Source organism: Oryctolagus cuniculus, chromosome 9 (assembly GCF_051225735.1).
Source record: "Oryctolagus cuniculus isolate XC-2025 breed Fujian yellow rabbit chromosome 9, ASM5122573v1, whole genome shotgun sequence".
Classification (NCBI taxonomy): domain Eukaryota; kingdom Metazoa; phylum Chordata; class Mammalia; order Lagomorpha; family Leporidae; genus Oryctolagus; species Oryctolagus cuniculus.
The window spans coordinates 123,798,118-123,814,690 of NC_142875.1; the positions used below are offsets into that span (position 1 = coordinate 123,798,118).

Genomic DNA, 16,573 nt, shown 5'->3' on the forward strand with positions numbered 1-16,573 from the left:
ATGGTCCTAACAGCCGGATTCCCATCCTCCTCAAACATTACTCATCCTTTGTCTTCCACTGGTCTTTCAACGCACAGGATGTGGGCCAAGCTTAGGATTCTAGCACACTGCCTTGGTTCAGATTCTCACTTTTGTGTTGTGGGACTTTCGGGAAATTGCTTAAACTTCCTCTGCTTTGGTTCCCTCATCTTCAAATCAGAGATAATAATGTCACTCTCGATGGGGTTGTAGGAAGATGAAGTGAGTTGAAAAGGATAGCACGTCACAAAGGGCCCGACCCTTGGCGCGCACACAGGCAATGTTAGCTGCTTCTGCTTCTGCTCAAATGGGAATCCTCCATCTGTGAATGTCTCCTTTTTCTCCTCAAAGCTCCCTCCACTAAGTTCTGTCGTCTGTCTCTTATCCCACTCACCACCTGGCAGCATAGTTCCCCAGGGATCTGAATCTCTCAAGTAACTGTTAGCTCTTTTAGGACATGTTGCATCTTTTTGTGATTTTTTTTCACTCCCTGCCTGCCACTATAGTGAAGATACAGTATTATCTCAGTAAGTTAATTCACTTTAGGGTACATTACTGATCACTGGCCTGCATGATCTAATGGAACAACGATAGGATATTATGGCCACTGTTCTCCCATCAGTGTTTCTTTACAGGGTACATTCTGAAGCCAGCTGTCCAGTTTATTCCCCATCCTCCACACACAGCACAACTATTTTTAATTTAAAGAACTGACTAATGATTAATGGATGATTCTAATCAGATAGGAGACAGTGCAGTCTGGCTAATCAGGGACGGTCATGGCCTGGACAGAATGAACCCTCACGCTGTGAGAGCTGGCCACCTGCATAGCTCATTCACTGAGCCGACCCAACATCTCTTAGTAGTAAGATTGGGCATTTATCACCTGTGTATCTGTGTGTGTCTACACACAAGATTGCTGTATTACTTTAGGCCAAGAGAAGGGATACACAACAGCGTGTATGTCACACCCATAGAATAATGTTGGAAAGGTTGCGAAAGAGAGGCAGGTTGCTCCGTGCTATGCATCTTAAAAGCCTAAAACTTCTAAGAGGTGAGTGGGAACTGCGCTTGCGCTAACGGCAGTTCTTTCTGTAACCACATTTAGAGGGACATTCGGGAATGCAGCTGTGAGGAGGTTCTTGGCCACCCCCTCCCTAGTTCAGCACTCAGTGGGACTCCTACCTTGTGAAGGTGACTTGAAAGCTGGGCCAGGACTCATCTCCTCGCTACACTGAGGCTTCTCTGTGCTGTCTTTCCACTCGCCCTTCATCAACAGCGCTGCAGGAAGGGAATTCAGAGCTCGATGTGGTTGAATACGATGTTCCTCACTTCCTCTTTGCTCCTCTCGGTTCAAGGTAGGTTGGTATGCATGGCTGGCAGCCCAAATTGCAGTGTCCAGCAAGCATCAACACAAGGGCACTGATTCTGGATTGTCTAAGATGTTATAAAAAATTAATAAGCAGCAGAGAAAGAGAGAGACACACAGAGAGGCCACAAAACAGCCACAGCTGGGCCAGGACAAAGCCAGGCAGGTGTCCCATGTGGATGACAAGGAATCAGTTACTTGAGCCATCACCTGCTGCCTCGTATGGTGTGCAATAGCAGAAAGCTAGAATCACGAGTGGAGCCAGGAACTGAATTCAGGTACTCTGATATGGGTTGCAGGCATCCCAAGGGGTGTCTTAACCACTGACCAAATCCCCACCCCTGGATTCTCTTCCGTTAGAGCGAGAGGCAGTACATTACTGTTTAATCAACGCATGTGGAAATCCACAGCACCCAGCAAGTGGTACTCCCAGAACTCTGCCTATCCGGCCTCACACTTTTCCTTCATTTACTAAAAATGCCAAGATGCACCTTGTTTCTCTCCCACTCCATTCTACTTCCTGTAGTGCCACCCATAAGATGAGCATCTCTACAGGTAGAATGAGAAGATTTGCTAGGCAAGGAGGGGAGAAAGGCGAGGTGGGCCGTGGAACAGACTCAGAACCTTCTTCTCACGTAACTGGGAAAGATGTCTTTTTCAGATCCATGTGGAAAAGTCCCGGAATTAGGCACAAACTGTGGGAGTGGGTCAAAGTTTTCTCCTAGTTTGTTTCTGTGATGTATCGGCTTTGAGGGTCTACTTGATAAGTCATACGCAGGCCTACTCTGTTTTGAAACTCTCTCCACTCTTGACATGTGCAATATTTCTTTTTGCCCTCTCACTAACTCTGATTTTTGTCTACTTATTTCCGGTTTGTCTTGCTTTCCTATGGGGCTCTATCCTTGAACTTCTCAATGTCTACTCTCTTTTCTAGCATTCATTTCTTTCTTTGACTTCTTTGCCTCGCATGTCTTGACGACTCAAGTCTTTTATCTTTGCCCTGTCTTCTCTCATAGACTCAACAAACTCACAAACACTTCTTCCTACATGTCTCTAAAACTCATTACACCCATGAAGAGACTCATCTTCTGCTCCATGCCACCACGGCTTCCTCCTCCAGCGGTCCCTACCTCGATGGACAGCACCACTTTTTCCCATTCAGGAAGCCAAAAGCCCAAGGATCATTCTAGAGCCTTCCCTCTTTTTTCTTCTGCACCCAACTGAGCACAAAGGCTGTAGAATCTCCCTTTTTACTATCTCTCAGAACCAGCCTCTCTTTTTCTGTATCTAAAGCCTACTCAAGTTAAAGCCCTCATTATATCTTGCCCAGACTTCTGAATAATTCTTAAGTATATATATATATGTCATAAATAATTAATTGAAATAAATAAATATATGCGGATGGGGTCACCCAAAATCTCAAGGTTTGTTTCATTTTTACAGGAATGCCTATCTGCTGTATCCTATATTTATACAACTGAACTTTTTGGAGCTAAACTTTGCATTTCTCCTAGCTTGGTTCACTGTTCCAGTTTTCTGACATGATTGTTATTCTGTCATCAATCATGTTAACTATACTTCCCAACTTTATGTCATCTCTACATTTTATCATTTTGCTATTTTTTTTATTCCAGACATTGAAATAAATGTTGGTCAGAAAAAGGTCAAGGACATAGATCTATCAAGATGCCAGGGATATTTTACTCTAGCTTCACCTTAAGTATAATTATTCACTTACATACAGACCTGTAGAACTCCACTCTCATCCAGGACAAATTTCTCTATCTTGTCAGTGGGGATATCATGCAAACTTTCAAAAGATCTAGTTGAAGTCAACATACACTCTGCCGACAGTGCTTGCTTAATCTACAATTCCAGTGATCTTACAAGAATGAAAATGAATTTGGGAAAACTTGTTTTCAGGATATATTTACTAAACATAAGTTATTATAACACTGTTTTCTTTGGTAAAAATGTGATCATTAAACCATAAAATTTTAAAAATTATGAGAAGTTTACAAAGTAAAAAAAGGAAAATATTGTATAACCTACAGCCCTTTGACAATGAAAATCGTAGCGTTCCCTCTCCAAGTCTTTATTTATTTAAAATTTTATTTATTTGTAAGAGTTACACAGAGAGAGGGAGGGAGGGAGGGAGGGAGAGAGGGAGAGAGAGAAATGTTTCATCTGCTGGTTCACTCCCCAAATGGCCTCAGTGGTTTTGAGTGGGCCAGGCTGAAGCCAGGAGCTTCCTCCAGATCTCCTGCATGGGTACAGGGGCCCAAATATTTGGGCCATTTCCACTGCTTTTCCCAGGCCATTAACAGGGAGCTAGATGGGAAGTGGAGCAGTCAGGACTCAAACTGGCACCCATGTGGGATGCTGACATTGCAGGCGGAGGTTTTATCCACCGCACCACAACACCAGCCCCTCAAGTCTCTTCGAAGAGTATGTTTTTATATAGTTAAGACAATAGTGTATATACTGTTTTGTCACCATTAAAAAAAAAATCTCACTTATTTTCCAATGTTGCCTCAGTGGGCGTACTTCTCATAAATGGACCCCAACTTCTGGATATTTGGACTGCGTTCAAATTTTGAATGATAACACGATGACAAATATGTTGCACACGCAGACTTTTTTATTCACATTTTTCTTGGGTAAGTCCCAGAAGTTGTATGTTTGGGTCAATTTTCTGTCGCCCAGTCAGCAAGGCTGAGTTATGCAGCAGTAACAATTGATCACACGCACCCCAATCTCGTTTATTTAACAACCCAAAATGATTAAAGGAAAAACAAAAAAACCCTTACATTCAGTGTCTCAACACACGAAAGTCAGTTTCTCTCTCACGCTGCTCCTGCTGTAGGTCTCAAGGGGTTGTCCCCGTAAAGCAGTCACTCAGGGCTTTAGGCTGGTTCCATCTCGGCCTCCCTGATGGATGTGGTGAAGGGACTGGAGGTTGCCTGGGGTTTCCTGATGCCTGCCAGCTGCACTCACATGCCATGGGCCAGCACTAGCCATGTGTTCCTGCCCCATCAGAAGTGGTGCTGTGTCCACTAGGACAAAGGGCACCACTCACTCAGGGGCATGGTCTGGTTCTGTCAATTTAGCCTGGCCAGAACTGTATTTCCCAGGATTCACTCACTCTTAGAGTGAAACAATAGGTTTCACCATAGGCAACGTTTCCATGGGATTTGGAAAGTCAAAGACAACCAATCATCACGGAGTTCAGACGGGGCGGGTGTGGCAGCTCCCACCCTGGTCTCCTGGCTTGCCTTGTTGGTGTGGGGCCACGGTGGCCTGCGTTCTCTCAGCTGCCATCGGATCTCCCCCTTCAGCTCCTCAGTCCACAGCGAAGTCCACAGCGAAGCAAGCCAGCTCCCTTTGTAGGTTACCTGCACGTGGAGTTTGGAGGGGTGAGAGCTAGAGGCAGAGTTCAGGTTGCCCTCAAGAATTCCAGCGTGTCCTTGCTTTCCCAGCTGCTGGCCGCACCTACTGAAGGGACGTCAGCAAAAGCACCAGCTGTCCATGGTGCTCTGCACCAATCCCTCACCGTAACTGCACGATGCCTACTCCCTAAAGCCACCTTCTCAGTCCATGTTGCCCACACTGATGCGTTTAGCCGGACAAAGTCCTGACAGTTACATAGTGGACATTTTTTATGGAGCAGAGCCAAGTTTAAGGTCTGCGGTCACAGAAGTGTGCTTCAAGCATTCAAGACAAGGATCACAGAGAAACATCTGGTCCTTGTTGGAAGAGAAGAGGGTACAGGTTCTGATATACAGATATAGCAGCCAAAGTGAAGACAACATAACTCAAAACACGGCAGAAAGCTTCTTTTTTTTTTCCTGCTAATTGATTGGCAGGGAGGGAAGTCTTGCACACCTGTGCTGCCCTGGAGGGATCGGCACCTGCCCCCAAGGTGCACGGCTGTCAGGAGGGCAAGCTGCCTGCAGCGGATTTTGCCCCAAGGACAAGAGTTAAAAAGAAACAGGCTAACGTAGGGGAAATCCACAAGGAGACTGTCAAAAGCCAGCGTCTTCTGTTAGACTGAGTCAAAGCGAGTTTAACAACTAATCTCTACTTTTACCAGCTTTCTATCTGTGCAGCCTGTTTCTCTGTGTTTGTCATGTGACGCCATGTGACACGCTAGCTCCTCCGCCGAGGAGGATTAGGAGAGATGAAAGCACGCGGGCTTCTGGCCCACGGCTGCTGTCTGGGACCCGGCCTCTGAACACTTCCTGTGGCTGCCGAGGGTCAGGGTGACTTGCGGATCCACCACCCTGCGCCCCACGTGCACGCCCACTGCTGCCCTTCTGCGCAGTGACTCTCACCGGAAGAGGAACTCACGGTCCGCTGCCCTCCCCCAGCCTCTCCTCTGATCCCAAACCAAGCAAAAACAGCTCTTGCCACACCGCTTCAGGGAACTGTGGCACCCTGGAAAAAACCCATATGAGCAAAGAATTCTATTCATAGACTGCATGTGATTCGCGCCCCTGGGTGGACTTCAGCTGTGGCATGCTCAGGTCTCTTCCACAAGGAACTAGCAGTGGGTGTGAAAAACCAGGAAACCGGAGACGAGCAAATGGCCTGTGCCCACGGAGTCAGCCAGGGTATTAGACACAACGTAGGAGGACCAGGAGGTGTCTGTGAATTGGGAGTCTGAATGAACCCCGGCACAACGCTCCCTCTTGTCTGCTCATCAGTGTGGGTCAAATCACCAACATTCCTGTTCCCCTCATCTTGTTACGTGAAGTAATACCATCACCACCTTTTCCTATCAAGGAGGATATTATTTAGAGACATGGCAAGAAATGAATTTTGCCCTCAACATATCTCATACAAGAGTCACACATACCCAATTTCATTAATATTAACTTAAAAATGTGGCCTTGGGTTCATGTTTGCTGAGGCAAGTATAGTAATCTTCTACTGCAGGCAAAGAACAAAATCTACCTGGCGACGTGAGACGTGATGGCATGATAATTTCATAAATTATTCAAGGCTACAGAAACACTGCAGTTGGGAGCCAGTGCCCAGATTTGCTGTCAGATGTCTCGATTTTCACAGGCAGTGGGGCTCTATGCTTGTTTTGGTTTTGTGTGTTTCCTTGACTAAACGGGAGAGCTTTATCAACAACTATTTGAGAGACGGGAGCAAATGAGTGACTGGAGGGTTTTAATTAGCCTTGCACACTTTCTACAACCTGGAATTGGTTGTCGGGTTTTGGAAATAGCTCACCATGGTCTCCTCACTCCTATGTCTGGCGTGCACAGCAGAGCTGCACACGAGGTGCCCTTCCTGGCTGCTGTGGGCGTCTGTGTGGGTGCTGCAGACGCCCGCTCCCTCTGTTCTGCATGTGTCTTAGATCGCAGCTTCTGGAATGGGCCTGTGGGTTAGAATGGGCTGACTGGTTATTCCATGTAGCTTCAAGAACAGCTACAGGGTACGTATCATCTTAGGATTGTTTTCCCACAAAGTACTGTGCTCTGCATATCATGGGTCAACTCTGGTGTCTGGAACCCGTGACATCACTGAGCCGTGCAATGTCCAACCTACTGGGTCGCTGGAGGTTAAGCCCTTGTCTGCCATTCCCTAAGCTCAGCTCCTCTGTTCCCTACTCAGCACACTGGGAAGCAGAGGGCCCCATGTTCACCTACTCCCCACTCTCTCCGTTCATTCTCAGTCCTGGGGCTGGGCCATACCACACGATCTTTGCAATAAAGCAATCATAAACTAAAAGGGGCAGCCAGAATACCGAATTGTGAGCTGAGAATATAGGAATAAGCACACAGCTAGTCCCAGCTTGAATGAAATAACCCCTTGATAATATCAAGAATCTCTTTACTAACAGAAAAAAATGTCAACATCCAAGAAAACAAGCCCTTTTCTAAGCTATTTTTCTAAGAGGCAGAAATGATAAATCTTTGCATGTATATAATTTATTAGTATTACAGTCCCATGTGATACAAGCATTTTCTCATCTAGAAATGCTATTTTAATCTAGAACACACATGTATTTGTGTTAAACTCCTTAGCCTCAGAATGGAACACAAAGAAGAACAAAAACCCTTTAAAACTAAAAATATTACTCAGCAGAAATTGACACTTTTAAGCCAATATGTATTTTAATAGCTAAATATGTTAAAATCTCCCTTAACAAAGTCAAAGATGATTGTACTTATTTTAATATCACTATATAAATATGAGGATTGACACTCACCTAGGCCAAAAAGTCCAGTTGTATTAATAAACATGAGCGTGCACATAACAAAATATAAATTTGTAGCCAACGTCAAGTTTCCCCATTATTATCATCCCCACCATGAACTCAATGTCCTGGAAGCGCCTTGTTTTTGTTTGCTTGTTTTTGTTTATTTAGATTTATAATCTCCAAGCATTTAGGCAGGAAAGAAAGAGGCACTAAAAACATTTAATTAAAAACTGGAAACAGTTTAAATGTTGAAGAATCAAGGGTCTGGTGAAATGCGACATCTTCGGGGTATTTCCCACAGGAGAAAGGAGGCTGTGGCACAGTGAGCGGCCACTGTGCAATGGCTGGAGACGGCAGGTCCCTTGCAGATGGCAGGTACAGATCCGATGGCTTCTTCCCCATATCATGAACCCTCACAGTGTCAGGAAAACTGAGAGCTCAGCATCTGAGAGACAGGGTGCTCCCATCTGTGCAAATCCGTGTATCCTCTCTACCTTTAGTTCAGACCTCAGAAACATTTTCAGTTTGGACTAAAACAGAGACAGGTTCCTCTGTTTGAAAAGGCTCATTATTTACTACCTATCTCTTTGTTCTCTTTTCTTCTTTTCCCTATCCACAAAACTCTGCCTGAATAAAATACTTTAAGGTATGCATTTTTTTTTTTACCTATTACCATAACTACCAATGATAATTCTGTAGCTTAAAAATGGCTGCTTTAGTCAACGTTGATTTTGGTGAAGCCATTTAAAAAAACAAATAGATGAAATGGCTTCAAGTTGTCCTAAAAGAATTAAAGATAATTGAGTGACAGCTAAATATTCTCCCGTACTTGCTGAAAGCCTGTTACACCCTAAGGCTTGTGCTGCATGTGGCAGACCACAATCTCTCAGCATCTTTGCGTCGTGGATACCGGGATCGCTCAGCTACCTGTCAGGGCACAGTGAGAGAGTGTTCCTTTGGGGAGGTACTGGGGTGGGGGAGAACCAAGAGACTGGGCTCAGAACTTCATTTCTCTGCCTTCCGACAGCTGGGTTCCGAGTCTCTATTGTAACCACATGGAAGAAGGATTGATTCAGGTTTCCTTTATATTCGACTCAGACCCTGACTTGGGACTTTTAGGACCCAATAACTTAAACCATGTTACAACAGTCCCAAAGCTGTGACAGTGCTCACAGCACCCGGCAGTGGACCTTAAACCGTGGCGGTAATCACTGAACCTTTCGATGCGGTAGCGACTCCACGGGCAACCTGCAAAGCATCTCCCAGAGCCCAGGGTCCTGGGATTGGCCCCCTTCCACAGAGCACCTCTCCTAACACTTGCACTCTCTCTCTGTGGGGCACTCTAATACCCCAGATGGAGCGCCTCTAAGAACAATCTGACCATGTCAGGCTATTTTCTCCCTCAACAAATCCTGAGTGCATGACTTAACAGAAAAACAATTTGGGCAAGAGATTTTTATCTTACATTTGGAAAAGCCCTTCCAAACACAGTGTTAAATATGCAATCGAAATGCTGCATTTCCTTGAGTATTCAATACATTTCTCGGATTTTTTTTTCCCCTCTAGTGCAGGAGTAGGATACCAACATTTGCTTCCTTAAGCACAGCAAACATGACTCAAACAGCTTTCACTCCACCTTTATAGATGGGAAGGCCACTGTTACAAGCTTTTCAGGATTTCCTGTCCCTGTGAAGCATTTTCATTTCTTAATCTCAATATAATTTAACGGCATTCATATGTTCTCAAAAAAATTTTTCCCTGGGGCGGTCGGCTTTTTCTTCCCCCAAATCTTTTACAAGCTTAGCCTACACATGACTCAAAACACGGTCTTAACAAGGCTACATGGAAATCTGCCTTTGTGCTCCACTCTCCCAGGGCCCATGAGAAACTGGGAGGAAGCAGCCACAGTCCAGTTCCGCTGTCAGCACGCCGGGCACAAGCTCCGAAGCGCGAGTCCACTGTGTTCCACGTTATAAATAAAGGGGTTGCCCTGCGACAGCGACAGGCTGGAAGCATTAGCGGTTTTCTTTGCAATGCTCATTTTTAATCTTTCCTGGTATTCGCCTGAGCAAAACGTAGCCACCAAAGTGGGACTTCCTGTACACTGACCCATAGGAAAAGAGAGAAATTCCAATCAGCGCAGCAGCATGGGGGTTGCAGTCGGTGCTCAGACAAAGCTGACCGCTCTCCGCTGAGCAGCAGGGAGCCCTGGCTGCCCCGTCTTTCTCCCTGCCTCTTCCTACCCACTGCAGCCTCCTGAGCAAGTCGCTTCACGTTGCCTTAAGAATGTGTGCTGTGTGCTGTCGAGCGGCTGCACTTTAGCCTGGGTCTTCTCAACCATGAGAACACAGCTACAGATTGTTCTCGGAGCGAAACCGCTCCGCATCTTGGCACTTGGCTGTTTGTGACTTCCCAACAATAGGCACTGTTCCTCCGCTCCGTGATCAGGCAGGCCGCTGCTCGAAGGCCGGTCACGGCTCCCCATGGTATCAGTGTGGTGGCATGTGATGATTCACATGGGCTGTGTTTGACCCCAGGAAGCCCAGTCTCTGCTTATTCTTCCTTTGTTCTGTCATCTGGGGAAGAGAGAGAGCGCGTTCAGCTGATCTTCCCTCTGCAGCGCGCATCACAACGGCTCTGGGTTAGCACTTCCCCAACACCCACTGTCCGCCCTCACATGGGACAGATTTCTCCCCTCCCAAAAAGGGGGGGATTTGTTAAAAAGTGAATTTTCATAAACAGGGGAAAAGAGCAAACCCCCTTCCCTGGGGTTATGGTTAGGAAACAGGACCCAGGGTTCTTTCTAAAACAGAGCTTGCTTGTCACATAGTTAGCACCACCACCACAGTCACTTTAATAGTTGCCACGGTTACTGTCACTATTATTTATTTATTTATTTTTTGACAGGCAGAGTGGACAGTGAGAGAGACAGAGAGAAAGGTCTTCCTTTTGCCGTTGGTTCACCCCCCAATGGCTGCTGCGGCCAGTGCACCGCGCTGATCCGATGGCAGGAGCCAGGTGCTTCTCCTGGTCTCCCATGGGGTGCAGGGCCCAAGCACCTGGGCCATCCTCCACTGCACTCCCTGGCCACAGCAGAGAGCTGGCCTGGAAGAGGGGCAACCGGGACAGAATCCGGCGCCCTGACCGGGACTAGAACCCGGTGTGCCGGCGCCGCTAGGCGGAGGATTAGCCTATTGAGCCGCGGTGTTGGCACACTATTATTTTTATGAATGCTAACAATTTTATATGATGAAGGGGTCGATTATAGCATTGAAGTGGCAGATACTAACGACGATCTGTCTTTCCCAGGAGTTTAAGAATTGCTTTCGGGGCAGAAAGTATGATTTTTTTATTATTATCATCAAAAAGTGTATCCAGCTCCTTGTATTTTGTCATTGGCTGCTGTTCTCCTTCCACAAAGGGGCAGGGAAGCTGACGCCCCGCTTGCTGAGACGTGGTCCTGCAGCACAGTGTGGGGTTTCCTTATTGGAGTTTGTAAACCTCTGCGGATAACGCTGAACTGGAACGAACTGGCCTAAACCAGCCTCTGGACGTCAAGCCTGAGTTGGCCCAAAGGGATCTCTGTGTGTAGCAAACTGCGACCCAGCAGGACGCGCAGGCAGGTTGAAGCCCAAAGGCACAGGATACTCTCGTAGCTAAGCAACTGGTCTCGGCCAACCCCAGCAGCCAGACCCTCAGCCAATCACAGGCTGAGGACGGCCAGATTATGCCCAAATAAGGGACTGTGCCAACCGGGCTGTCTCTGTACGTCATTTCCTGCCTGTCTGCCTATAAAAGCAGCTCACCACACAGCCAGGGTCAGAACTGGGAACCGTGTCTGGTCAGGAGGCTCAGCCCACTTCTCGGAAGATGTTCTTGCCCAAGTAAACTCAGATGTAAGTTGACTGGTCTCAGTCTTTCTTTTACCAGTAACATTGTGGCTCCCAGGAGGCTCCAGGTCTCCCACACGGTGCTGGGCCATCCCACACGACCCCGCCCCACGGCCCCCAGCGCACTGACCTGCTCCTTGAGCTCCGCCAGCTGACCCGACAGCTGTCTGACCAGACTCATGGTCGACTCCAGCTTCTCCTGCAGGCTCCGGATCTCGTTTTGCTCGCTGTCCCCTTCATTGCTCACGAGAGACATGGCTCGCATCCGAGGAAACCAGTCCAGGTTCTTCTCCTGAAAGCAATTAAATGAGCAGGAACAAGGAAGTGAGCGTGGGGAGGGGCCTGAAGGCCGATCCAGATTGTTTACAGGTGTTCACGGCTATTAACACTAAAGTCAAGTCTCAGCGCTCGCTCTTCCCCTCTCTGGCCAGGGGTGGGAATGAAGCAAGGGTTACACATGGCTCTTCCAAGGGTGGGAGAAGCTCCAGTTCTGGAACAGACTTGCTATGGACTTCCAGGGAGGTCCTGGAAAGGCAGAATTGACAACAGCTCCCTGTGGGCATCCCACGAATCCTGACGAATGATGAGGTGGGGGCCGGAGGCTGGGGAGGGCGCATCCACGTGTGTGGGTACACCATAGGCATGAGCTGTTTGTCTTTCCCCTGGCAGAGAGAAGGGTGGCAGAGCAGGAGGGTGGTAAAAGACAGGCTTCCGTGCCAGCCGCCCATGCTAGTTTCCCTCCCACACCCCTAGCCCCGCCTGTCCCTGGGCCCCACTCAACAAGACAGAGTGGGAAGCGCGGCCCAGGTTACTCTGTCCCCTTAGGAAACACTGCATTGCAACTAGGTGAAGAGTCAGAGTTGAACTTCCTCAGTGGGAGTAGCTGCTACCCACTCTGAGTTTTTATTTATTTATTTATTTATTTTATTTGTTATACCCTTCTGTGTTTTTAAGTGGACTGACTGTAGGTAGCCCACCAGTATATATGTCCCCTCCATGAAGGTAGGGACCCAGCTGTCTTGAACTCTCTGCCTGAATGCTTACTTAGATTGCTTTTTTTCAGTTCCCAGAAGAGCCCTGCAAGGTCTATCACACTGTCCTCATGTTACCATAAGGAAACAGAAGGCTCCAAGGATTTACTGATCCAAGTCCCAAGTTCGTGAGTGGCAGAGCTGGGCCTGGAAAGCGTTCCACTGTTGACCAGGTGAACCTGTCTATCCCCATCTATCCACCTGTTTCTCTTAGGCACCTTGGCCCTGTTGGCCTGGCAGTAAGTTTCTTGCTTAAGATTCTTTCCAGCCCAGGAAAGTCCAGTGAAGTGGCTCCAGCCACCTGAGCTGCAGGGCTCCCACCACGAGGGTGGTCAGAGCACTTGCCCTTCCCACTGCATACTGGCAAGGTCCAGCATATGTGTCTCAGGGCTGCCATCCCGGTCTCACTGGTGGCCTTGACATTGGCTTTTTATCGTTGTTGCAGGGTCAGGGAGTAACAAGTTCTTTTTAGTTCCCTATCCCCAGTGCCTTGAAAAGGGCTGATAAAGGATTAAAGAGAAAACCCATTGAAGAGTTTGAAATGGCATTTAAACAGCTGTAGTTAATTAGCATTTCAAAAGGGAACAGTCACTTACTCTGAAGTGCATAGTGACAGATTCATTCAATCAATCCTTCAACATCTATTGTCAAGCACTTAGGGAAGAAAAGCCAGATAAGATCCTGTCTGCTCTCCGGGAGCTCTTGGCTAGGATAGCTGTCCACAGACGGTGGCCTGCACGCTGGTCCCTGGGGTTGCTTGTGAAAGCTGTGGATTCCAACCCTAACACCTCTTACCCAATCAGAACCTCTGGGGAAGTGCATGGTTGATCACGCCACTGTGTGTAACACCTCTGGTCTACCAGAGCACAGAAGACAGATCACGACCACTGGGGCAGTGACAGGGCAGACAGATGGAGCTGTTGTGGGAGAGGGCAGAGGAAACCAAAGAGGGACCCATCGAATGTTTGTAGGGTAGCACAGAGGGTCCAGCAGGGTGGGAGACCAGGCCTTGCCTGACCACAGTGAAGACCATGTTCTCCCAATCTGGTGGATGTGCTCCTAAGGCAGAGAGTTGGACTGACCAGAGGTTCTGTGTCTCTGGGAAGGGCATGAGAAAGATGGAGGGGTGGGGATGAACACCAGTCTGTGGGCCGGTAGGAGGATGAAGAATGGACTTGGCCTAAGCACTCTGTAAGCTCTTAATCCTGTCAAAGAGCTGATGAATGTAGGTTCCATTATCTGCCTTGTTTCTGTATTATCCACAGCATTACCTATTAACCGAATTAACAGATGAAACCCAGGTCAGAAAGTGGATTAGCTGGGCTTCCAACTCAGATCTGTCTGCATTCTGGTTGTAGAGACAGGAGACTGTAGACAGAGAATGGAATATGGAAATTAAAGATTCTGAAGGTAGAAAAACTTCAGAAAATGAGCGGTGTGGGGTGAGAGTGTCTTAAATACAGTAAATAACACTGAACTTGAGGCGTCAGTGTTTAATGGGTACCAATTTTTAACTTACAGAAATGGAAGGTGGTGATGGTTATACAACAATAGATACCAACAAAATATATCTAACGCCACAAAACTAAACATCGAAAATGGGAAAATGGTGAATGTTACGTGTATTTACCACAATAAAAACAACCACAGATTTTGAGGAAGTTAATTCTTGCGATGAACTGTGCCCACGAGCCCTGAAGTCACCCTGAGGAAGTCAGGAGTCAGGGCGGATGAGGAGCCCGTGGACAGCCTGGGGCTGAGGTCTGTAAAGAACGCACAGCGAGGGCCCGGAAGCACCAGAAGGCAGCGAGGAGAAGATGGGCCAAATGCATTTTTGTGACATGTTGTGAAGATTTCCTGGTGAAGCTCTTTGAGGGCCCTTAATACAGAGGGGTGGGGAGGACTACAAAGTAGGCAGCTGCCACCAGGGTCCTCAAAGGAGGAGGGGCTCCTCCTGGCAGAGACAGGAAGGCAGCATCCAGGAGAGGCAAGCTGGTCCACGCTCATGCGTCACAGGGGAGCTGCCAAGGCACCGATATCCCATGACTGGGCCTGGGATGAGCGGCCACCCGGTGACACGGTGACGCGGTGACGCCCAGTGGGAGGGAGGCAAGGGGAAAACATCAACTCTGAGAAAGTTTTCAGAGGAAACAGAGGAAAAAGTGTTGTTCCAGTGCCTAGCACACTGTCACTCTGCCAACGAGAACAGGGGCGAGGGCTGGTGAAACTGCCGTCATAGAACTGCCGTTGCAGGGCTGGGATCGGCCCACTCCTCAGTCTCTTGCTTTTCAGGAAACAACGGCAGCTCTCGGTGGATCATGGACAGAGCCATTTGGGCCAGGGGGCTCGCTTTCCTTCACTCTCTTTATGTGTTCCATGGCCCATCTATTTGCTTAATAATTCTTATGATCCCTGCGTCCGTGCTAGCTATCGGGAATCAATAGGAAGCTAAACCTTGCTCATGACATTTTTGTAGTTTATGTATGTACAAGGCAAGACGTCAACCAAAGGACGCCAGAAGCAGCGACAAGCTCCGCTTAAGTGCTGGGGGGAGACTGTGGTCCTGCTGCCCTTTCACTTAGCTCCTAAACATCCTCCTCTCTTCTAACCCTCTTTTGTTTTTTCTAACCTTTCTTTCACATTCCTTCTCTATTTTTGCTTGTTTCTCAGGTTTTCCCTTTGTTTTTGCTTGCTTCATTTCTCCTTACTATTATATATTAGCTGACTAATCTGAAATGAAAACATAATTTGAAAAGTTTTTTTTTCAGTATTGAATAAGATCTTATGGTTCTTTAAGTTTTAAGGGATCCACAATGAATGCTTTACATTTTTTATCACCATAGGAAAAAAGAAACCAATTTAAATGAATTGTCTTTGGTCCTCTTTCTTTGAATAAAGAGGTCTTCAAAAGTCAGATTTGATGTAGGCAGGGAGGGAGCCAAAGAGGGCACTATCCAAACCCCACCCCTTTCCATGCTGACTCAACATGGCTGCAGGCTTGGCACACCCATTCCCCATCATGCACCTGAGCCTCACTTCCCATCATGCACAGACACCATGACACTTCTTGGATTCCAACACATACTCTGCAGCCACACATCTCCAGACGCCATCAAAACTCCTAGAGATCCCTGCAGGTACTGCAACCCACCCCAAACTCCACTCCCTTTATATATTCAATTATGCCTTGTCCCAGGTATCGCCCCATCCTATAAAAAGATCTTAAATCTTAAAAAAAACCGTGTACTCATTTTCTCTTGAGGTTGTCTGTACTTCCATCTGAGTGTGCATTTTCCTTTTGTCTTTAAATGTATCTTATTGTGTGCTCCCCTTTATCTATATTTCCTCCTTGAATTCTTTTAGGCTTGGAGGCAAGAGCCTGGAACAAGTCTAGTGGGCAGGGATCTCCCCCTGACTCATAACAATTTCACCAGTGATTGTTCTTCAAAAATTAGTGCAAAAGGTACTTTATTTCCCCCCAAATTATCTCAAATAGAGTGGTGATCTTGGAATGTTGTATATGCTTTTCTACCAAAAACAGTTCCCAAAGAAGCACCCAGAAGTTCCCTTCTCTGTTGTAAAGGCTTCTGTGGAGGCTCATCCTTAGCAGGGTAAGGAAACAGGTGAACCCTAGACCCTCGGCACAGCCAAGGGACTTGGGATAGACAGAGAGAGCAGCTACCAGTTAACAAGACACCACTTCCGCACCACGTGGCTGCGATGTGTTTGCCCTTTAACAAAACAGAGTTGTCTGATTGGCTCTGTTATTCCTCAGTGTACTCATATATGCTATGTACATCTTGTGATCATAACACGATTATTAGATCCCATGTTGACTTTGGTGAGTCAATATGAAATCATTTCCTGATTTCATCAGGAATGAAAATATTTGACCACTGGATAGTATAAACTGAAGGAAGTTGTGGATTAACTATTAGACTCTGAGGCTACAATGTATGACCCTAATAACTTGGTGAGTAGAAATTCAGAGCTTCTCAATGTTTCTAAAATGCATCGCTCTGAGACGAACCAGTGTCCTTCAGGACACATT

General features: G+C 47.1%; 1 protein-coding gene and 1 long non-coding RNA gene across 6 annotated transcripts in view; one reads left to right on the top strand and one right to left on the bottom strand.

Moving 5' to 3' along the window:
- Positions 1-7,313: 7,313 nt before the first annotated feature.
- The window catches only part of ITPR2 (inositol 1,4,5-trisphosphate receptor type 2), a 536,564-nt gene continuing 527,304 nt past the window's right edge, over positions 7,314-16,573 (bottom strand). For 2 of the 3 annotated variants that reach the window (XM_051850872.3, XM_051850873.3), the window contains 2 exons: positions 11,622-11,783; positions 7,497-10,177 (listed from right to left, as the gene is read on the bottom strand). In XM_051850872.3, coding sequence (XP_051706832.2) covers positions 10,091-10,177; positions 11,622-11,783 — 249 coding nt within the window. In that variant the 3' untranslated portion in view covers positions 7,497-10,090. Of the gene's footprint in view, positions 10,178-11,621; positions 11,784-16,573 lie in introns of all 3 variants that reach the window. The other variant, XM_089304708.1, reaches the window with a different exon arrangement.
- LOC149124755 (uncharacterized) lies at positions 10,188-15,495 on the top strand. Of its 3 annotated transcripts, none has more exons than XR_016213615.1 (3): positions 10,188-11,497; positions 12,555-12,695; positions 14,044-15,495. It is a non-coding gene; the product is annotated as an uncharacterized LOC149124755 (long non-coding RNA). The 3 variants fall into 3 exon arrangements; XR_016213617.1 differs by lacking the exon at positions 10,188-11,497 and adding an exon at positions 11,724-11,860; XR_016213616.1 differs by lacking the exon at positions 10,188-11,497 and adding an exon at positions 11,790-12,079.